This window comes from Mus caroli, unplaced genomic scaffold (genome assembly GCF_978045245.1).
Source record: "Mus caroli unplaced genomic scaffold, Mus_caroli_1 scaffold_8, whole genome shotgun sequence".
Lineage (NCBI taxonomy): Eukaryota > Metazoa > Chordata > Mammalia > Rodentia > Muridae > Mus > Mus caroli.
Genome location: NW_028227263.1, coordinates 117,569,325 through 117,592,499, shown reverse-complemented (window position 1 = coordinate 117,592,499; position 23,175 = coordinate 117,569,325). Strand labels below are relative to the sequence as shown.

General features: G+C 50.7%; 1 protein-coding gene across 3 annotated transcripts in view; it reads left to right on the top strand.

The window, feature by feature from the left end:
• Positions 1-267: 267 nt before the first annotated feature.
• The window catches only part of Akt2 (AKT serine/threonine kinase 2), a 48,498-nt gene continuing 25,590 nt past the window's right edge, over positions 268-23,175 (top strand). Inside the window, exons 1-2 of one of the 3 annotated variants that reach the window (XM_021166455.2) lie at positions 268-452; positions 17,066-17,196. In XM_021166455.2, coding sequence (XP_021022114.1) covers positions 17,151-17,196 — 46 coding nt within the window. In that variant the 5' untranslated portion in view covers positions 268-452; positions 17,066-17,150. Of the gene's footprint in view, positions 453-1,377; positions 1,397-14,244; positions 14,387-17,065; positions 17,197-23,175 lie in introns of those variants that run through there. The other 2 variants (XM_085841993.1, XM_021166456.3) reach the window with 2 other exon arrangements.

Below are 23,175 nucleotides of genomic sequence, written 5' to 3'. Positions count from 1 at the left end.
ATGTGTAATGCTAACCCCCCCACCCGCGCCCGCCCCCAGCTCAGAACGAGGCTCTTAAAAAAAAAAATAAATAAAAAGTTAACATGACGGGCTTTGCCTAAAGTACGCAGGCGCGCTGCCTTGAGCCTGCCTCCTCTTAGTTCCTGCGCTTGCGGTCTGATGTTTTCTGAGGCCATTCCCTTGGTCTACTACGTCAGTTCCTGTTTGTGGCTGGAAAAGGCGGTATTTCCGGCCAGCGGGTGGGAGGGGGCTGTGAGCGGGGGCTGGGGGGAGGGGGCGGGGGGGGCCCGCGCTGCGCGAGCCGTTGGGCCTGACTCCGAGAAGGCGTCGCCGCCGCCAGCACTGCCGCCGTTGCTGCCGCCAGTTCATAAATAAGGAGCGGGAACGAGCTCAGCGTGGCGATGGGCGGGGGTAGAGCCCGGCCGGAGAGGCTGGGCGGCCGCCGGTGACAGGTGAGTACGCCAGCGCGTGTCCCCAAGCGCCCTCCCCTCCGCGATGGTCGCGTCCTGGCCCCCCGTGGGGCCTCGCTGGGCCGTACCACCCGTGCCCGCCTGGCGGGGACCACGGACCTGGAGGCTCCCCCCCTCTTCCGGAACGGAGTGGGGGCGCCTGCTGCGGGGCTGGGGGGGACAAACCCAGAGGGACGCGGGGCGGCCGTGGTCCATACCACTGCGGCGGCGGGGGGAGGTCTCTGAGCGTGCGGGCTGGGGGCTGCCCTCGGGGACATCGGGGGAGACAGCTCCTTCTCTGTGGTGCCAGCCTGTCCAGCTTTTGAGGCGCTCACGGTGTCAAGTGCCGCTTGGGTGCTTTGGGAGCCGTTCCTATAGTGCACTTAGAGGGATGGGAGCTTCTGGAGCGGGGTCTGGGCCCAGGGTGGCCGTGTTGGGGCAGACATGGTAGTACTACCTAGGCACGAGAGAGCAGTCTTTGTACTTAGAGGAGAACAGGGTCGGGTGGAGGGCTGTGATGTTTATCATCTTGAGGCACAGGGTGCTGGGAGGCCCGAGTGAGTGTTAAGGGGCGTACTTTTAGGGGTGTGATACTGAGTGGGCGAGGAGCGCTTTTCTCTTCCTGTAATATGCAGGGGTGGGCGTTTACACTCAGCTCACCCTTTCTTGAACTTCGTTATGACTTTGGGGAAAACGGGATCGTTACTGGACTGCTTTTTATCATGGGGTTGTCCACTCACCACTCCAGAACCCTCTCAGATTATTTCTCTTTAAGGTGTGTGGGACATCCTTTGGCAAGTTCTTTGCTTCCGGGGGTGGAGATGTGTTTTAGAAGTCACTGAAGTTTTCTGATCTCTAGTCTGGCTCCCTATTAGGAAAGGGAGGGGCTATCGGGCTTGGATAAGGAGAAGTGCCTCTGGACCTGCTTGTCACCTTTTGGGCGGAAGGTGTGTTTTAAGGGACAGCTCTCTAAAGTGAAGTGGAGGTGGGGGACACATCTTTATTCTCAGAATTTGGGGCCCCTGTTTCTCTCATTTGGAGAACTTTTGGGACCTGGTGACAGGCCTCCCACTACTAGAAAACCAGAGGTTCAGGTCAGGCTGATTTTGCCTGTTTACTATTCCCTCCTCAAGAGATGCAGGTGAGAGTTCAGGTACTGCCTGGTGTCGTGGATATGGATGTGAAGGGGCCTATACCAGCCCAGCCCACGTTTCTCCAGCCCGCAGCCACGTGGCTGCTTGTGCCTCCCTGTTGCCAGCTCAATCTAGAGTCCTGTTTACGCTCCTACTAGTTGAGTGATAACAGTTGGCCTCTTGGTGAGGTTGACTGCTGTTTTCCCAGCTGTTCTCTCTGCAGAGGCCAAGGGTACTTGGAGGGGAGTGTTCTTTATCCAGCTTGGTCTGACCTAGGGAGAAAGGCTACGTAATAGTGTTTGGGACTGTTTTAGGTTCCTCACAGACCTAGTTTCTTACTGTGGTCCCTAAGCAGGGAACCCCAGAAGTGTGTGGCCAGTGTCCTTGCTCCTTAGGCTAGCTTGTGATCTTGGCTTGCCCTGTAACCTTTGTCCTAGGTCTAAATTTCCTGGAGGATTGGCTGCAGTCCCTGATTGACCTAGCTGACCAGTCTGGTGATATGGTCAAGGGAACAGACAGTAGCCATTGATCTACAGCGTTGGTGTCCGTGCTCGCCGGCCTCAGTGCAGCGTGGTTCCCAGAGAGAACGGTGCAGGCAGTGGGTGTCCTCTAGGGTTTTTCTCCACCAGGGATGTGTTTCTCTACCTCTCCAAGGAGCTTTCAGAAGGTTTGCCTGATAGAGTTAACAGGAGCTATAAAAGTAATGACCGTGAAATTGATAGCTGACCTTCACTCAGTGCATCCGGTGTGCCGCACACTGTGGAGGATGCCTTGCGTTCTGGAGTAGCAGACTCTGTTGCCATGCTGTCCTTTTTAGTTGAGGAAACCGAGTCACAGGGCTGCACCATTTCACGTGATAGTGGGTAGTGTGTGCTATTGAGTAGCCCCACCATGCTAGGATGTGATAGGCCTTTCGCACATGGAGGCTTCATGTAAGTTTCAAATACTATAGTTGTGTCCCTATCGTTCTGTCTACTTTATAGAGACCTGACAGTGAGGTAGGAATGTTATGCCCAGGTCACAGGTAAGGCAACCAAGGCACTGAGCCATGGTGGCTTCTGTTTGTGACTCACTACTCTGTGCCCAGCTTTGGGCTTGTGGCTTTATATAGCATTTTATTTCTTTTTGTTGAAGTAAAATTAGAAATTGCAGCCTGAAGGAGAAGGTGCTTTTTTCCAGGTCTGAATCAGACCCCTTGGAAGCCAGGCTGGGATTTAGACGCAGAGGTCCCAGGCTGCAGTGGTCTCTGCCCTCTTGAGTCTGGTTCTGGGTGTCTGCTTTCTTTGGATGTTCCTGTACTTGACAGTTTCAGCATTTCAGGTTTTTCTGGAGAAACTGGGGGACAGAACTGAATTAGACATCTTTTAGCCCTGAGTACATGTGTGCTGGGGACAGAAGAAGCTAGCAGGAGAGCCATTCCGTGAGGTGGTGAGAGCAGCTGTGGACCCTAGTTAGAGACAGGGTGAGGATGAGCTCTTCGGGCTGTGAGATTGGGATGAGATTATTCATCTACATGCAGTAGACTCTGAAAGGTGCCCAGCTCCAGCTGCTGTGAGGAGCCAGTGAGTGACTTAACCGATCGATAGAAAGCTTCTACCATGGTGCCAAGCCATGGGAGTCTCTGCGGACACTCAGAACCTGCTGTAGGATGAGGCACCGCCTTATCCATCCCCTGCTTTCGCTTCTGTTAGGTGTCTAGGAATCCAACTCTGTCCAGTCTCCATCTAGACATTCAATGTCCTGGTTCCCAGCTTCTGTAAAGAGTTATGTTGGGCTGACAAGATGGCTCAGGGGGTAAAGACATTTGCTATGCAGGCCTTGCAACCTGTGTTCAATCCTCAGAACCCACATGAGGGTAGAAGGTCAGAACCAGCTCCACAGTTGTCCTCCGCATGTCACAGCATGTCTCCAACTATGTACATGTACATACACAATACTAAATACAGTTTTCAAAAAGGCTATAGTGCAGTACTAAGCACTGAGTTCAAATCCAGCCTTCCAGGTGCTAGCTGTGTAGCTCTGAGTGGGTACTTCAGCCTTCTTGGAGCCTTGTTCAGGGAGGATAATGCCTTCCTTAGGTGGCAGCAGGGAATCCTAGATACTGCAGCCTCTTCTATGTCTGCGCAAGTGATAGACAGGTGTGTGCTCAGTGTGGCCTAGCAAATTGTAATTCATTCACTGCTGCTAGGACTCTGTGCCCTAGCCAGTTTGTAGTAGTTTGTCAGAGGACATCAGGAGAAAAGTAGGGCTGACATTAGTCACTTTCCCAAATGTAGAGTCAAGGTGGCACACAGTAAAGTCAGCTAACAAGTGCCCCTCAGTACAAACTGTAGGTCCTTCCCACGTTCCAGAGTTGGTTCATACTTCTGTTTTGTGTGCTTTTTCTAAATCCCTGCCACAGTCATGGAGTGGTGGGAAGGTTGGGAGCAGGCAGGGTGTTGCATCAGGTGAAGATACTAGGGTACTGACAAAGTCCCAATTCTGTCCAACGTTGTACAGCATGTCTTTAGTCCCAGCGCTGAGGAGACAGATGCTGGTGGGTCTCTGTGGGTTCCAGGCCAGTCTGATGTACATAGTATGTTCCAGATTAACCAGGACTACATAGTAACACCCTGTTTACAAAACAGAAGTCCTTTGTGGAGCTGAAGGAGTTGGTTAACAGGAGGGTAAGCAAGGAATAGGTTAGCTGCTAGGTGGTGAATTTGGGTGAGGCCCTGGGGACCATCAGGAGCTTCTTTGCCTGGGAGCAGCAGGGAGACCACCGTGGGGGTGGGGGAGGATGAGCTTGATGAGGTGTGGGGTGTCCCACAGGGAGAGGCCTGCGAGAGTGGGGGAGTGCTGGTGGCCAGGGGATGGGGCCTGGGAAGGAATGTGGGGTCTGAGGATTTACTCAGTTGGGTGGTAACCTTGGCCTTGGAGGTTTTCAAGCTTCTGCCTAGGGCCAGGCACTGTTTCACAGGCCTCCCACTTCCCCCTCAAGAGAATAACTGCCCTACAACTGCTCTGGTGGAGACCCACTGGTTGCCTCCCTTTTCTGTGGTTTCACACTGTGTTCCCCAGGGCCATGGCTGGTACATTTAGGGATTGAGGTGGGGACTCAATGGGCTGACTTGTCTATGCATCTCCAGCTAGCCTAGCCAGCTACTGTTGCTAAGTAACAGTATGAATGGCTGTCACACTGACAGGAAGGGTCCTTGCCACAGTCTGCCTACTGCTTCTCCAGTTGGCTCCAAAGTTGGAAGGAACGGCGTCCTGGGCCTTACATTCTAGTGAGAGTAAGGACCAGTTTGTAGTGTGACAGCATAGCAGGTCAAGGTTGGTGTTAGCAGGGCAAGGCACATGGAGGTTAGGGGAAAGGGTCATGATGATTCTATTTGGTTTTGATTAGATGGTCAAGGAGGGTCTTTTTTACTAAGATAGACATGGGGGCTCAGCCTAGAAGACCATGATGGAGTCATGACAGGCCCGGGGTGAAAACCTTGAGGATGGAAGGAATTGGCTCTGGCTGCCCCCTAATGCCCGTGAAAGCCCCTGTACCTGTGTTAAGCCCTCAAGTGGAAGGGGATCAGATGCTGTGTTTGTGTGGTTTGGCTCCAGGGGTCCCCTCAGCACAAAGGTGCTTAGTGGCCTAGATGAGATGAGGATGTCTTTTAGTCTGGCCTATGAGCCTTATCCCTAAGGCTTACCCTGGTGTGTGTGTTTCCAAGGCTTGCTCTGGAGAGAGTGAACCTCTTGGGGGTCTACACAGATCCCAGGGATGGGGGATGGGAAGAGGCATCGCAGTCAGGCATCAGGAGAGTGCAGCACTGCCCTTCTGTGGGCCTCTCTAGCTTCCCAGAGCTGTGTGCAAAAGGCCCTCAGCCACTGGGCCTCCGGGCTGCATGGTGAGGTGGTTCCGTGGCAGATCTTATGGACAGCCAGCCAAGCAGTGAGAGGCCCAGCCCGGGGACACAGCCCAGGAGCGGGACCAAGACGGAGGGAGGGCGGATGCTAGTGTGGGAGGACTGCAGGGTGGGATCAGCCTGCTCGGCACCCACAGCAGGGCCTGTGCTCTGGGTGGGCTGTGCAAGAACAGCAAGCTGGGCTGGCTAAGGAGAGCCTCCATGCCCGAAGTCCTTTCGGCAAGTTCCTGGAGCTCAGCTGCCCAGTAAGGAAGCTCAGCTACAGATGTTGTTTCTGAGGGTGAGGCCAGAAATCTAAGCCTTTCTCCATTTGCCACCTCGATGGCCTTCCTGAATGCAGTGGGGCAGCTGCCACTGCTCATCTCTTCCCAGAATTAGGGCTCCTCCTTCTCAGCCAGTGATTAAACCTGGGGTGGCTGAGAGGGAGCCCTGGTTTTAGCATTTTGAGGTTGCTGTGGAGCCCTGAGCATCTGGGTTCATTCTCTGAGGTGAAGTTTGTTCAGTTAAACTTGGAAGTTTTCCTGCAGGGTCATGGGAGGCTTCAGGAAGCTAGTGGATAAGAAAGTGGCAGCCTGTTGAGAAGGTACTTGGTTGATTGGGTTCTTGCTGCTGTGGTTCGTGGCACCAGAGAGCAGAGAAGGACTCTCAAGTGGGCAGCCTGTGCTTGTGGACTGGAGGAGTAGGTTCAGGATGGAAGTTTTGGGGGCCTGAGGCCTGATGAGCTATGGTGCCGGCGTACATTGTACTCCTGAGTGTGCCCTGTGCACAAGCACTGTATCCATGCATGGCATCCTGGGGTGTGGGAAGGGCTCTTATTTCCAGTTAGTAGGTGAGACCGGAGGCACACAGTGATGCATAGCATGTTTTGCTTATTTTGGTTGTGTGTGGTGCTTTCACTTGAGTTCATTGGCGGACATGCCCATATCAGGTCTTTGGTAACTTGCTGCCTTACTACCTGAGACAAGCTCTCTCACTGCACCTGAGACTTGCTGTGACAGCTAGGCTGGCTGCTCAGTGAGCTCTGGGGATCTTCTTGTCCCTACCCCTCAATGCTGGGGTTGCAGACCTAAAATTTTTATGTATATGAGTGTTTTGCTTACATATCTGTGTACCGTATGTATGCTTGGTGCCTTTGGAGGCGAGAAGAAGGGGTCAGATCCCCTGTAACTAGAGTCACAGATGGTTGTGAGCTGCTCTGTGGGTGCTGGGAGCCTTTTCGAGAGCAGCTAACACGCTTAACTGCTGAGCCCCCTCTGCAGCACTCTGCCTGGCTTTCTGTAGTGGCTGGGGAGTCAGACTCTGGCTCCTGTGCTTGCAGAGCAAGTGCTTCTGCTCCCCGAGCATTTCCTCAGCCCTGGTTCTTGAGACAGGACTTTGTAATGAAGCTCAGGCTATCTGAATCTCGTCATCCTCTTGCCTTGGTCTTCCCAGTGCTGAGGGTACAGGCATATACCATCATGCCTGGCTATGTGTGGGGTTTGTTTGTTTTGTTCTGAGACAGGAGTTCCCTCTGTAGCCTTGGCTGGTCATGAACTTTTGCTGATAGACCTGTCTCTTTCTTCCAAATTTTTATATCACAGCTATATATCATCATACCTGTAGGAACAATAGAAACAAGCTTGATCTGTCTGTCTACCTACCTATCTGTCTGTCTGTCTGTCTGTCTGTCTATTGCAGGCCTGGAGCTTACTCAGTAGACTAAGATGGCCTCTGGCTCACAGAGACCCACCTGCCTTTGCCTTCTGAGTGCTGGGATTAAAGATGTGTACTACAATGCCTGGTTGGCTTGTTTTTATATTCCACTGTCTCAGTAAAGCTTTATTGAGCCCTTCCTATGCCTTGTATGGTTCTTGTTCCTGGGGAGGGAACTGGTCTTGGGAAGCTCCTGAGGAGAGAGCAGGTAGGCTATAATGGGAAATCAGGAGGGGTAGGCTGGGCAAGGTTGGGAGGTTGAGCTCAGCAGAGTTGGCTAGGGTAGTTGGAGCTGAGGGAGTAGTCAAGGATACAAGGCAAGAACTTTGAAGTGAAGAGTCAGGGCTTCATGCCATCAAAGTAAGGCTAGGGAAGCAGAGAGGGTGGCTATATGAGGAGAGGCTGGATGGGGTTCAGGTAGTGGCCTGAATGGGTGGGACATGGGTAGGCACAGAGCCAACCATAATCTGCTTTATAAATGGGCTCTCTTAGGGCCCAGCTTTTCAAATTGGGATCCAGAGGCCTTGGTGGGTGGGGCGTCTGGGGTAGTCTGTGTTCTTCAGCTAGTGCATTTTCATTTAGATGGTATTTTATTTTACAAAACTTAGCAGGGTGTGGTGGCACATGCCTTTAATCCCAGCACTTGGGACACAGAGACAGGAGCATCTCTGTAAGTTCAAGGCCAGCCTGGTCTACAAAGTTTCAGGAGAGCTGAGGCTGTTATACAGAGTAACCCTGTCTCAAAAAAGAAAAAGAAAGAAAGAGAAAAAACTTAATATAGGTATGCTGTGAATCATCTTTATGATTTCATCCCAACCCTAGTCACTGTGTTAATAAGCCACTTCCCAGGCCCTTACCCTGATGGTCCTAGATTTGACAGTTGGGCTTTGTGCAAAAGCTGCCATTTTCCCCAGGCTTGTCACATCCCCAGGTAGTCATACCTCATTCAGAATGCCGTGCCAGCACAGGCATGTAAATAAATCTGACTCTGTCTCTTTAAAGACAGGGTCTCACTAAATAGGCCTGGCTAGCCTAAGACTCCCTGAGTAGACTAAGCTTGCCTTTAGTTCACAGAGATTCTCCCTGCTTCAGTCTCCTGACTGCTACCATAACCTGTCTAAAAATTGTCTTTGAGGTAACATAAGCACATTCTTAGTCCTAGTAGTGCTCAATCCAAACTTACAGACAAGGGAACAGATGTCCAGAAGAGTCCTAGGTAGCCCCTGGAAGGGGTACAACAAGATTCTGTGCTCACTGAGGCCTCCACCTAGCATGCCTGTGTCCTGGGAGGGATGGGTATAGATGGGGCTTCTAGTCAGGCGCCATGATGCTGCCTTGGCCAGAGAGCCCTGCCCACCATCCTCCTCCATCAGACTCCAGGTGTTACATGCCAAGGGTCTCTGGGGCTGCATAATAGCTGCTAGTTATGTGCTCTGTTTGTATGCTAAGCAATTACAGTTAAAGAGAAGGGAAAGTGTGGCTCTGCAGGACCCTAGCTCAGTGTTCAGTGTCTGCACTTCTGCCAATGCAAAAGTTGCGTTGGTGTGTTCTACCTTAAGGATAGATGTTTCCTGCACGGTTCAGGGCATTGTCCTGTGTGATTAGTATTCCCAGTTTAGGCTCCAGCTTCAGCCTGCTTATCTGCATAATGGGGAAGGTGGCACCACTTATCCATCAGGACTCATGTTAGCTTGTACCAGCTCTTTGAGGAGTCCTCCCCCGAATAACTTGCAATGGGAGAGCAAGCCCCTTCTCGTTTGTCCCTGGATCCCCTCTGAGCACCAGCCTTGCTTACAGCACAGGTGGGAGACCAGGGAAGGAGTGATGACAATGCAGGGTCAGCCAGTTAGAGGCCTGCTCTGAGTACGCGTGTGCGCATATGTGTGCTGATGTCTGCAGGGTGTCTGAGACAGTAGTGGCCTTGATAGAGTGGTAGAGAGAGCAATGTGAGAAGAGTGATGGCTTAGTCTTGGGAGCAAAGGCAGAGGGAGTTGCAGGCTTAGGTCCAATGGCAGAAGTTTAGTCTCTTCGGCTGCATGTATTTTAGCTGTCTAGATGTTCCCATCTTGACTTCTTTTGTATCAGATATGGTTCCTTTGGTCCCCAAGTGAGGTACATGGTGTGAACGTTGGGACCAGTGGAAAGGAAGGAAGGAAGGCTGTGATGTAGCCTCTCACCTTGCCATTTCAGGCCACAGGTCTCCATCTCTTTCCCAGGGAGAACCAAAGCCTTCAGAGGTGCTGGGCTGGCTCACTGGTACCTTTCTCATCTCAGCCTCAGGTCCTCCCAGCACTGCTCTTCTTCCAGCTTTCCATGTGGCTTGTCTGGGTCACAGTTTTGCTCAGATGTTACCATCTACATGAGCCGTTCTGTGACCTCTCCTTGGTCTCCATGATTTTAGACACCTTGAATGTGCTATATAATTTACCTGTTTATTTTGCCTTCTCCTCCCACAGCAGGGGTTCTGTTTGGTCACAGAGAAATCCTTAGTGCCAGTGCTGTCACAGTGGATACCATCCAGTGGGATCCAGTGAATGTGCAGTGTTTGTTTTTACCTCCACCTGGGGGTCTAGAGCACAAAAGCTCTGGGTCTAGTTGTTAGCCCTCCTGGAATTATTTAAAGTTCTAGGTCTAGCCCTGTGATGGGTAGTGCTTAGGACTGGTAACAGTGGGGACCAGAGTAGATTCTGTCCCTACCAGTAGAGGCCACATTGCCAGAGGCAAGTAGAGGTCTGTTTTCTGAGGGAGGGGCAGGCTGAGTGTCAAGTGTCCTTGTCATTCAGGGAAGATTTTCCTGAAGATGGAGGGTTGGGCTGAGAGCACAGTGAACAGCATCCTAGCTAGGAAAGCAGTGAATACAAAGGTCCTGGTAAGAGCAAACTCCTCAAGGGACCCAGACAAGAGATGATTTTATGTGTTGGTCTGCAGAGGCTGCAGTTCAGAGGCAGGTGGTCGTTGACAGTCTGGGTAAGGGCCTAGGGCGTGTTCCACGCATGCCTGTCAGCTGTGCTTGGAGAAGCCCACTGAGTGCAGCTGGTGTTCTTGGTTTGTGTGGAGAGCATGGCTGTGCAGACTGGAATACTTGACATGATTTCCGGGGGTTCAGTGAGGGGAAGGTGTGTGTTGGGGGAGGTGGTAGAGAAGACAAGGAAATCTGTTCTGGGCTTATTCTTGTCCCAGTTTCTGGCAGCTGCCTACACCTTCATCCTGCCTTCAATCCTACCTACTTCAGGAGACAGATGGGTGGGTGGGGGATGTGGGCTGAAGAAGAAAGTTAAGTCTTTTAAAAGCCACCATTTCACCAGGGAGGTGGAGTAGGTAAAATTTTACATGTTCAGAAATACCCAGTGTGTTCACCCACCAGAGGGAATAATAATAGTAATACCTGAGCACTGCAGCTGCCCCTTAGGGAGCGTTCAGTTTGGATCCCAAGGCCACCTTGTGTCCTGCACCTGGAGCTCTGTTAGCATGGCTCTGAGTCCTGTTTCTGTGCATGTTTTACTTAAGTGCCTGCCTTCTTGAGCACTGAAGCTCAGAACTGGAGATCTCTACTGACCCTGTATCTGATTTTCTAAAAGGCCTTCACTAAATTAAAGCCAGTTCGGACTTCTAAAGTAGTGATACCTTGTCTTAAAAACGCACAAAAGTACTATGAATAGCAATCTTTCTCTCCTTCCCTTTTTTATTCTTATGCTGGGATGGAATCCAGGATGCCCATATGCTAGGCAAGCATGCTACTGCTGAGCCATTCCACTTAACTCTCTTGGTGGTTTTTATTTTTTTATTTTCAAGACAGGCCTTGAACTCTCTGTAGCACAGGAAGGCCCTGAGCTTGTGATCTTCTAGCCAAAGCCTTTACGTGATCTGGGATTGTAGGCCTGTGCCACCAGGCCTAGATTTGGCACAGAATTTCTGTGTGTGTCTGTGTGCATACCTATATGTGCTGTGCTATGCACATAGAATTCAGAAGATAACTTGTGGGAGTTGGTTTTCTCTGCCATGTAGGTCCTAGAAATTGAACTCAGGTTCAATTGAACCAGGTCCAGCCTGGTGGTGAGTGCCTTCGCCTACTAAACCATATTAACCAAGAAATTAGTGCCTTTCTGGTGGCACCCACCCACAAGAGGATGGATAAACAAACTACTGAAAATGTCCAACTACAAAAGGGCCACAGGCTAAAGCACAGGAGACAAAGGTCAGGAGACCCAGAAGAAAAAATTAAACAAGAAATGATTTTCAGGGCTGGCCAGCTGTACGTGCTGGTGAGGACCGATCTCTCTCTTATGCAACCGTACTGAGATGAAGGAAGGACTGAAGGCCGGAGTGGAAGGACGCATGCATCCTCCCTCTGAGACAGGCCTCCCCCAAGGAGACAGCTGATAGTGCTCCCTTGTGACCACAGGGCTCTGTTTTACCCTTTGTGCTTTACTGCATTTGAGAAAGTGCCCTTTTCTGCACTCCATCACAGAATGTTGTCAGCCATACAGAAGAATTCCAATTTGGGAGTTGAGATGGCACAGGAGAGCCCAACTTGGGCCTCTGAGCTGCCAAAGCAGGAGTTTCCCACTTGCCCCGAAAGGTGCTTGTTTCAGCTTCCCATCTAGGAGGGCCTGGCCAGGGTGAGGAGGACTCCCGAAGTCCTGAGGACCTGGGTTTCAACCCCAGCTCTGCTGTGTCACGTGTGTGGTCAGCTCTGCACAGGGAGGAGAGGTGATTAAAGACAGTCCCCAAATGGCTCTAAGTACAACTGGTGAGATTTATTCTGTTTAAGCAGTGGCTGAGAGCTAAGCATGGTTACAGACACCCATAATCCCAGCACCTGGAAGGCTAAGGATGCCCTGAGGTTTAGGGCCAGCCTGGCCTACACTATAAGGCTATTTAAAAAACACACGCACACCCCTCCCCTCCCCCCCAAATGTTGCTGAGTGCATAGGTACTACACTGATCTTATGTATCACTCAGTAGCATTGTTTTAAGTTGTCTTTAGAGCTAGGTGTATGGTTCAACTGGTAAAATAGAAGGACTTGAACTCAATCCCAAGAGTGTGCTTGGGGTTTAGAGACACACACAAATCATCTTCAGGACATTGTCTTTCCGTCTGTCTAACTCATGTACTATGTCTTCAGTAGTGTTCAGAGGTCCCGGTAGAAGCCAAATATCACAGCTTTGGGTCCAGATACATACGAGAGGTAATTAATACATGACACCAAGGACCTGAGCTGGCAGAGTTCATGGGCCAGAGGAGCAGAGTAGGGCCCACCTTGTCCTAGGTGGGCAGTCTAGAGAACAAGCTATGCTCAGCAAGACAAGGTTCCCTGGGCTTAGACTGTGAGGTTTGCATAGACCCAACACTGTCCACTTCCTCCCTCCACTTTGGGACTTGTGATCACTAAGGCCAGAACCCTTCCATCCTCAGCCCAAACCCTTCTGTGAGGCTGCACCATCCGTGTTTATTCCCTCAGAGGCCTTCCATTCCCGTGATGCTTAGCTTCTGAGACACACCGAAGCACCTCAGTGGCTCCATACACCTGCTTAAGGGAAGAAAGCCGCGGGCACAGGCAGGCTCTGCTCATACCCCTTTGAGAACCATTCCAGACCCCTTCCATCAGCAAGGGAAAGGCTGGGACTCTTGCCTGTCTAGTTATCACTGGATCCAGTTATCACAGGCTTGCTGTATTGTGCAAACAGTAGGTGCTTAATAAAAATATGGAATGGCTGTAATTCCCCAGACATGTAATCCCATCTACTCAAGAAGCAGAGCCAAGATGCAAATTCGGCCCTTCTTGGGCTATAGAGTAAGTTCTAGGCCAGTGTAGGTAACTTGAGACCATGCCTCTAAGAGTTAAAAAGAAGGTTGGGGTCTGGCTTACCGAGAGAGAGCTTGCCTAGTGTGCACAAGACCCTAGCTTGAGTGCCCAATTCTGGAAGGAAAACAGTCGATAACGTGAGCATATGCAGAGTTAGGCCTGGCACCAGAAACAGCTCAAAATGAGCTCGCTCCCCTCTGCAGCTGGCTGTGACCTCTCACCCCTCAGTGGTCTGGCTTCCCTGCCAGACTCACTGATGGACTCAGAGGCAGGAGGGTGGCAGGGACCTGCACTTCCCAGTGGCAGTATTAGTGGGGGGCTTCTTCCTGACTTCAGAATCCTGCTGACACAGTGGCAATGAAAGCCCCCGCCCCATTTTGTTTCAAATTCTGTCACCTACTGCTGATCCAGGCCTTACGTCTTAGAGGAGGAACTGCTAAGAAAGAAGACAAATAACCTGTCATTGACAGTCAGAATCTGCTTGTGGGGACTCAGGACCTGGGGGTCAGGGATAGGGGGAATGGATCTTTTTTTTTTTTTTTTTTTTTTTTTTTCAGTAGCTGCCGTCTGCTGTTAGCTGGCCCACTGCTTACAAGAGCATTTTGATAAAAGCTGATGGTGTAGAAAATGTCCATATGCTCAAAGGAATATCTGCCATAGAAATGCTGCAGGAAAGGGTGGCTGCTGGGAGACTACAGGGCTCAAGTAGCCAAATTCTGACTTTTAATTATTACTGATAATTTTCATGACCACCTCACCAGCGTGCATTCCTGCAGTAGGCTACACTTAGCACTGTGAGTTTTTGAGGTTTAGCTCTCCCAGGCAGAGATAATCACTGTATCTCTTCATAACTCGTGAGATTTGTGTGTTTCTTGTTGAGGCATCCTTCTCTGTAAGGGACGCTGTTCTGTTCACCTTGCCTCCCAGGTGGCACATGTGTAGTCAGCAGCTAGAGCCCTAGCTCTGGCCCTCTGGCACACTCAAGTGTGGACATTCTGGGAAGCAGCAGCTAGTGTGTGATAGAGACACAGTGGCTCCCTGCTGTGTGTGCTGCAGAAGGGCAGTCAGGAAAGGTGCTCTTGAGTTCCACAGGCAGGTCTCTGTCCCCCTTCTGAGTGTCCTCAGACTACTCAGCTCCTCAGTGAACAGGCCATCTGCTTGGCTGTGCTGCCTGGAATTTCATCACCACAGGACTGCGTCACAGACACCTCGGCTGAGGCGCCACCCTTAGTGGGAGGACGGCTGGAGGCAGGCAGGACGCAGGGGATCTTCCAGTTCCTCCCCCTGCTCTTAACTGCCTGAGCTGCTGCTGCCGCCTTCTTAGTTGCTGAAAGGAGACTGTAAAAAGTGGCTCTGGTGTGGAGCTGTGGCCAGGGCCCTACCACTCAGCTGGGAGACCCAAGGTAAATAGCTTCCCTTCGCTGAGTCTGTTCTCACTTGGGCATGTTAGAGCTCCTCTGGTAGGGTATTGGGAGTTCCACTGTCCTGCCTAAGACCACCAGGTTGGCAGTGACTCTCAGACTCTGAAACCCTGACCATCCTTAGCCACACCTGGCTTCCTTCACATAGCTTTGAACAACACCAGCTGCGGGGAGGGCTGTGCATTAGACACCAGCAGAGGCTCACACTAGGTGCTGGGTCTCAGATATTGCCTTCAAGAGGCAATATCACTTTGGGCTCTTAGTTCCCTACCCAGCTCACCATCAAGTATCCACAACTGGCCAGGACCTGGGTGCAGTTTAGGATTTTGGTGTGGGGCCCTCAACCCTAGGCCCTGAGCAGTGTCTTTGGCTTCCTCTGAACCCTGTTCCCACCACAGAGCTTTTCCATTTTCAACTTACCTCTGAAAGTCTTTCCATGTACTGCTCTGTTCCCCCCTTGGTTCCTGAGGCTTTTCTCAAACGCCGTTCACTGGGCAGTGTTCCTCATTATTCTCAGCACCTCTCCACCCCTTGACATTGGTGTGTGTGTGTTTTGGGGGTGGTGGTTCTATCTTCCCTCTTCAGAATGTGAGTTTTGTGAGGTCCGTAAATGTGTCTTAGTGGTGTTTTCTAGTATTTGGCGCCCAGGACACACTCAGGGAAGACTGGTAGTATAGGCCGAGTTCAGGTGTTTGTACACTTCGGCCTGTTGGCAAGAATCAGCTCATTCATTGCTTGACAATGTGAGAGCAGGGCTGGTCCACTTTAGAGGTGTTGGTGGGTGTGGAGGAGTTTGCCTGAAAGGCCTACAGTTGTACTCACTGCAACTTTGGAGGCTGAAACCCGAGCATGCACTGCTTCCCTGAGGCCCCCAAGGAGGGAGAGTATCCCGAAGGTGATGGCGTGCCCTCGCTTCCTTGGTTCAGGAACCACTCCTGGGACCAGGTGGGTGTGGGGGGTGGGGGAGTGCGACTTTGTTCTGTTTCCTACATGCACTGGGGAGCTGTGAAGGGTTTGGACCTGGAAGGACAAGGTCACATGTAGATGGAGGGATGAGAGTGAGACTGAGGACCATGGGAGAGGCCTGAGTGGGGAGGAGCCAGGGCTGCAGGAGGAGTGCAACCGGAGCAGATAGTGTGCAGGGTGGGGAGTGGAAAGCTGCAGGAATGAGACAGTGGAGGCAGGCTGGACAGTCTTGAGCACCAAACTGAGGACCTGGGAAGCCGTGGCTGGTTCTGAGTTGAGGAAAGACAGAGTCTTTGTTTGTTTGTTTGTTTAGCTGTCCTGGAACTCAATCTGTAGACCAGTGTGGCCTTCAGCTCACAGAAATCTGCCTGCCTCTGCCTTACAGATGCTTGGATTCAAGGCGTGTGTTATCATGCTTGGCTCAAGACTGAATCATTTCTGAGGGTCTCTTTGGCTACTGAGTTGGGGGCAGGAGGGTAAGACCCCAGGAGGGTGTGGAAAAAGGATCCTCCAGTCAGCCTTAGTGAGGGAGCGAGCGGGGAGGCTGACATTGATGGATGGTTAGGACTGAGGGCCCCTGAGCTCCTGTGCGTTTGGGGTCTTTGTAGGGAAGCCCGTTGCTGCTGTTTAGGCCCACGCTCCATTTCCTTTTCAGCCTGGAGTCCAGCTTGTGAGCTCATACCCTCCTGCCCTCCCTGTCTCTGGCCACCTTGCCTTTCCTTTGCTTCCTCCCACTTAGCTCCCTTCCTTTTGCCCAGGGCCTGGGCAGCCTGCCACTGTCACATGCCAGGCAGTACTGTGTCCAGCCCACCCGCTCCCCTGGGGCACGAGCGAAAGCTGATGCCCATGCTGTCCCTAGAGCCAGCTGCCACTTCTCCAGGGGCCTCTGTAGCTCCTGACCTGCTGTCCGCAAATAACCCTGGGCTGGGAGGGGCAGGCACAAGGCACTTTGGGCTCCATGGCCCCTGTCCAGGCCCGGGCTTCCAGGTAAGGGCCCAGCTGGTGGCTGACCACAGGCATCCTCCTCCCCTCTGCTCAGGGAACTTGAAACTCAGCAGCAGCTTCGGCGTCCGTTAGTCTGTTGGCTGTTAGTCCCTGAGGACAGATGCAAAGGTCTTGGAAAAGGAACCAGGACCTTGGTCAAGCCCCAGGACAACTCTAGGCCTCAGACAAGTGTGTGTGCAGTAGGTTCCTCGGGCTGCCAGAGCTTTTGAGACTTTTCATCAGTCTTCTGGTGGGAACACAGAGATCACTGAGGTTGGGGAATGACATGGGTCTCCCTGTACTTGGGGGAAGCAGTAGTTTGCTTAATGTGGCAGGTTGATTGGGAAAGAAATGAGTGCATGCATGAGTCTGTCTGTCTTGGGGGTAGGCAGATGCTGGTGGCTTTGAGCACACCCTAGGTGCCCAGGGCTGTCTGATTCATCCTGGGTTACCTCAGTGCTGGGGCATTGGGTGAGGCAGGGGCGGAGCTGTGGCTACCTGGCTCTCTTCCTGGGCAGCTATAGGTGGGAAGGAAAGAAGAGCTTCGGTGGATAATAGCCTAGACATATTTGACTTTTGTAAGGACCCCATGTTTTTCCCTCAGAATTGGGCCCCGAGAGAACTCTCCCCAGCGCCCTGGCTGTTCCCACTGTCTAGAAAGCACAAGGGGCCGCCTCAGAACCCTCACAGCTCCTCTCTTGTTTCTTGTAGACGATACTGTATCCGAGGAGCCTCCTGCATGTCCTGCTGCCCTGAGCTCGCTCAAGCTAGGTGACAGCGTGTGAATGCTGCCACCATGAATGAGGTATCTGTCATCAAAGAAGGCTGGCTCCACAAACGTGGTAAGGGCTCACTTTTGTTCAGCAGATTGTGCATCGCCATCCTGTGTCCTGCTCTCCTCTGGCACCTGGTGTCCCCGCCCCAGGGCCCTTCCTGGATACCCTGAATGAACCCCAGGCTCTGCATCTTTGTTGGTGATCTCATTCATGCCCCCATGTTCTAGGTAAAGAAGCTGAGGTCTAGACAGAGTAGTCACATAAAACTCAGCCCAGTGATCGTCAACATTTATTTATCAAATAGTCATCGATTGTAAGGTTCTGGGACCTTGTAGAGGCCATGTTCTGCTGGGAGTGGCAACACAGTAAATGGACATACACAATGCTAGGTGATTAGAAGTAGCATGTGAATCGGGTCGAGGGAGACAGGCTCATGGGGAGGCAATCTGAGGAGGTGACAGTGAGCAGAGCCTTCAGAAAGAAGCACCTGGAGAAAGAGCTACAAACTCGCCTGGAAAAGGAGTCCTGAGGAGGCGCAGAAAGGACAGTAGCCCGAGACCTGCGTGTGCTTGGGGTTTCTAGGAACGTTGTAGCTGTAGCAGACTGAGGTAGAAGCTGGGCAGAGCAGACTCAACAAGCCCTGCCGGCCACGGCCTTACAGGTGACGGGAAGGAAGCAGAGATGCTGAGAGCCAGGCGGGACTTAGTTGTGTGGTAGGAAGCAGAGGCCCTGGTGAGGTCATAGATAAAGAAGAGACTAGACCTTGAGAGCCCAGGGTCCTCTGTGCCTTGCACCAAATGCCATGTGACATTGGGAGACAGATAAGGAAGCAGCATGTGCCAAGGAGTTGGCTTTGTCACTGTTGGCCTTCAGGGACATTCTCCTGGGGAGGAAGCTGGTCCACAGACACTTGCATTCACTCAGCGCTTAATTCATGGCGTGGCTCCTGTGTGCTGGGAACTGCTCTAGATTCTGGAGACGCAATGGTGAGCCAGCCAGCCAGGGACCTCATCTTTGTAGTGACATGTCACACATCCTGGAGGAGATTAGGTGTTCAGGCAGACCTTCGTATGCAGTGGTGGCATGGCCTGTGCTGTGGAGTAGTCAAACAAGAGAGGAAGGAAGGAGCGAGGCTTACACCAGGAGCCATGCTGCATCTGGTGGTCGGGGTGGTTTCCTGGAAGAACGGGGGAGGCCCATGGCTCACAGGCAGCAGCATGTGGGTAGATGGGGCAACCAGGGCATCCTGAGGGGAGTGACAGGGGCACATTTGAATAACAGATGGTGATGTCAACCTGTCCTGCCATCCCTGGCCACAGACACCAGCAGTCCCAGTGAACAGGATCCTGCTTAGGGCCAGCAGAACTGTAGATGAAACCCCATTTTCTGCTGCCTTCACAGCAGGGTGGCATTCAGGGTACCCCAGCCCTTCAGACTGAGCCCTGAGTTTGAGACTGTCAAATGCAGCCATCCAAGTATGGACATCTGACAGGTTCTGACCTTGGCTCTGCCACTTCATCTTAATGTGACACTGGGTAAACTGTGCCACCTGTCTTGGGTCTTTTTTTGGTATTTTGAAATGGGATCTTACTTTGGTACCCCAGGCTGATGCCAGCATTGCAGTAATCCTCCTGCCTCAGCCTCCCTAGTGCTAGGATTCAAGGTATGTGCTACTATGCTTGGCTCTGAGTCTGTAAGATGAGTTAACAATTCAGGTGTCTGATGTCAGCACCCTTTAGGCACGGTTTCCTTGTGGTATATTTACTATGGTGTCTTGATTGCCTCCAGAAATGTTTCACATACAGTAGGCACGCAGCTAACAACTGCGAATGAATGATTGTGATCGTATGTAATGGCAGCTGTGGTAGGGTGTGTCAGCCTGTTGCACTTCTGTCCCTTGGCTGGAGTTTCCCTAGGCTTACTGGGTTAAGGTGTTAGGATGTGGGGAGGTGGTTAGAGTGGTGACTACTGAGTGGTGGTGAATTTGTAGACCAGACTTAGCTGACAAAACAAGTCTCGGTCTGGTTCCTTCTAGGGCTTCATGTCTGTTTTTGTGGTAAGGGCTCAGTTGAATTGGCTCCTGGCCTGTGCTTGTCTGTTGTCTGGCTCACCTGCCTAGAATACACAATGCATGCGCACACAGATGCCCTCTTGGGTCATCTGAGTGCTGGCTGGGAGAAGGAGGGCTCTGTTTTGCCCCTGATAACAGGGCATATGTGCTAATCCGTCCCCACTCCTGGCAGTTAAAATGGCTGGTGGTTGTACTGGTTTATTCCCAGTCTGTTGGTCTCAGGTTGTGCCCAGGTAAGGCTGTGTTGAGTTTTCATGAATGTCCTCTCAGGGCAGACTAGCAGCAATAGTGATTGCCAGAGGCCTTGGCACAAGGCTGCAGAGCTAAAGGGGGACCCTGGCCCTCTGATGCTAAATTTGCATGGGCTCAAGGCCTGGCCTGTATGTGTGGTACCTCATACTCAGCAGGGTCTGAGGGTCTGACTGACTGGAGGATGTGACTGCCACCAGCTCCTATTTGTGACTCGACTTTAGCATGTCACCACCACCTTTAGCAGTACACTCTGACTCCCCTGCTGGTGTGGAGGCAGAGAGTATAGTGACCACTATAGACAGTATCGTGACCACTATAGACAGCATAGTGACCACTATAGACAGCATAGTGACCACTATAGACAGCATAGTGACCACTATAGACAGCATAGTGACCACTATAGACAGCATAGTGACCACTATAGACAGCATAGTGACCACTATAGACAGCATAGTGACCACTATAGACAGCATAGTGACCACTATAGACAGCATAGCAGTCAGAGGCTGAGCACTAGACTCTAATGCGAGCCATCCCAGAAAGCCAGCCCTATGGGTCTCGCCAGGCAAGTGAGGCTCTGACTCAGTTTTCTCATTTGACTGTAAGGGTTAAACTGTGAGAGTTTACTTTTCCTTTGCCTGTAGGCTTCTTCTTAAAGAATGGAACACCTCAGATAAGTGCCTGGCTCATTAGTTCACCTATGCCAGGGTCCAGATAAAGAAACAGAAGGCTGGGCGTGGTGACGCACGCCTTTAATCCCAGCACTTGGGAGGCAGAGGCAGGCGGATTTCTGAGTTTGAGGACAGCCTGGTCTACAGAGTGAGTTCCAGGACAGCCAGGGCTACACAGAGAAACCCTGTCTCGAAAAACCAAAAAAAAAAAAAAGAACAAAGAAACAGAAGGACAGCTTTCAGCACCCCATGCCCCACCCAAGCTATAGCTGCTACTTTTAGGGTGTTTTGTTGTTGCTGCTTTTTTTTTGTTTTTTGTTTGTTTGTTTGTTTGTTTGTTTTTAAGTAAGCCATGTTGTAGATCCTAGACCAGGGCCCTGTTCATGTTAACAAGTGCTCTGGGCTACAGCCCCAGCTTGAGTTTTTTTTTAATCAAGGTGAAATTCCCATAATATGAAATAAACCTTTTAAACTTGTATAATTGAGTGTCACTTAATATATCTATGGTACCCACTGTTTCTCTAACCCTGGAACCCACTAAGCAGTCATTTAGTCTAACTCTTCCGCCCAGCCCCTTACAGCCGTTACTGTGCCTCCCATCCCTGTGCCTCACCTGCTCCAGACGCACCGCATCACACGGCATCATCGCATCGACACTGGAGCCAGACTGTGCCTTTGCAGCTGGCAGCTTCTACTTGGCAGTGGTTTTGTGGCTATGTCTTACACCTTGAGTCAATCCTGCATTTCTTTCTTTCTCTCTTTTTCTTTTTCTTTTTCTTTTTCTTTTTCTTTTTCTTTTTCTTTTTCTTTTTCTTTTTCTTTTTCTTTTTCTTTTCTTTTTCTTTTTCTTTTCTTTTTCTTTTTCTTTTCTTTTTCTTTTTCTTTTTTTACGATTTATTTATTTATTTTGGTTTTTCGAGACAGGGTTTCTCTGTGTAGCCCTGGCTGTCCTGGAACTCACTTTGTAGACCAGGCTGGCCTCGAACTCAGAAATCCACCTGCCTCTGCCTCCCGAGTGCTGGGATTAAAGGCGTGCGCCACCACGCCTGGCTAAGATTTATTTTTTTATGTGTGTCTGTTGTCTATAGGTATGCACGAGTATATATATGGGTACCCATGGAGGCCAGAAGATCGGATCAGATCTTGTAGAGTTGCAGGAGATTGCAAGCTGCCCAGAGCGGGTTCTAGGAATCCTACCTGCGTCCTCTGCAAGAGTGGGAAGCACTTTAGCCACTGAGCCATCTCTCCAGCCCCTTATTCTTTCTTATAGCCAAATAAGTGTATGGGTATCTGTCTTAGTTAGGGTGACCTCTGCATCCTGTATAAACATTTCATTTGGGGGTAGCTTAGAGTTTTTTGCCCCATTCTTGGGCAGTCTTTTCACTTTCTGTTAGTGTCCTGTCGTGCAGGAAATTTGGAGCTTTGATGATTCTACTTTATTTTTAGCTTTTGGTGTCATTGACAACTAAATCTGAGGTGACAAAGATTGACTCCTATACATTCTATTAAGTATTGATTTAAAATAGAGTTTTGTGTATGTGTGAGGTGGAGTCCAGCTGTCCCAGTGTCCTTCTCACTGGCTGCTCTTGGCCTCCCTGTGCATCGATGGACTGGAAGTGCTTTGTTATGGCTTGATTCTTGCCTGCCCTACTGTAGTGCATGTTTGGTTATGCCACGATGTTGCAGTTACTGCAGCTCTGTAATAAGTTCTAAAGTTGAGAAATGAAAGTCTTTAAACAAATGAACTCAGTTTGGCTCTGGGGTCCCTTGCAATTCCTCATGAATTTAAGAATTAGCTTTTTGGGCTGGAGAGATGGCTCAGCAGGTAAGAGCACTGACTGGTCTTCCAGAGGTCCTGAGTTCAATTTCCAGCAACCACATGGTGGCTCATAACCATCTGTAATGGGATCTGATGCCCTCTTCTAGTGGGTCTGAAGACAGCTATAGTGTACTCATACATAAAATAAATGAAAAAATTTTTAAAGATTTATCTATTTTATTTATATGAGTACATTATAGCCTTGTTATGTAGCCCTGGTTAGTCTTTAATGCTTGGTGGTCTTCCTGCCTAAGCCACTCCTGCTCAGTGATGTGCCACCATCTGGCCTTGAGCTCAGGCTGCTCCTCCTGGCTCAGCCTCCTCTGGGCTGAGCTTACAGGTTTGCACAACTATACCTGGCTGGTCAGCTAGTCTGCCCGTCTGTCTGCCTGTCTTTTTTCCTTCCCCTCTCTGTCATCCTCCTGTTTCTCCCATTGTTGCTGTTTGCATCTTGCTATGTTGCCTAGGCTGGCCTGGAACACTTGCCTCACACAGGTCTCCTACCTCAGCCTTTAGTAGCTAGGACTATAGAGTCATGTGCCACGATGCTTGGCTTCTCTCCCCCACATTCTCAGAAAGCCAGAGCTCTCCATGAACTTGCTGTGAGGCTGAGGACGAAGTGAAGTCCTGGTCTTCCTGCTTCATCTCCCATGCCTGGATTATGTAGTGCTTAGGCTGGCACCCAGCTTCTTACTTTCTAGGCAAGGGCTGTACAGGTGAGCCACATCCCAGCTGTGTTTGGATTCTTCTGTGGTTTTTACTATGTAGCCTCTTGTCTCCTGCAAATAAAGGCAATTCCACTACTTCTTCCTTTTCAGTGTGGATGCCTTTTATATTTTTGGCCAAAAAAAAAAAAAAAAAAAAAAGACCTAAGTGACAGTTCAACTACTTTGTAGAATGGAACTTCAGTCAATCATGAGCCAATAGTAAGTTTGCTTGTTAGCATTAGTGAAAACAGACATCCTGGTATTGTTCCTGACCTCAGGGAGCCTTGCAGTCTCTGCTTTGTGACAGTGACAGTGACAGCAACATAGGCTGTCTGTCCTGCTGATCCATTCTGTTCCGAGATACCGTCTGTCAGTCAAGGTGGTGAACTGCTTTATTACATTGACTTATTTTCATATAGTCTGTCTTTTGTTTTCAGTTTTGAGTCATTTTCCTTTTATCTTTATATCTCCTAAGTTGAATTCATAGAGAGTTTTATCAGCTTGAACCCCGTTCATTTGTAGACC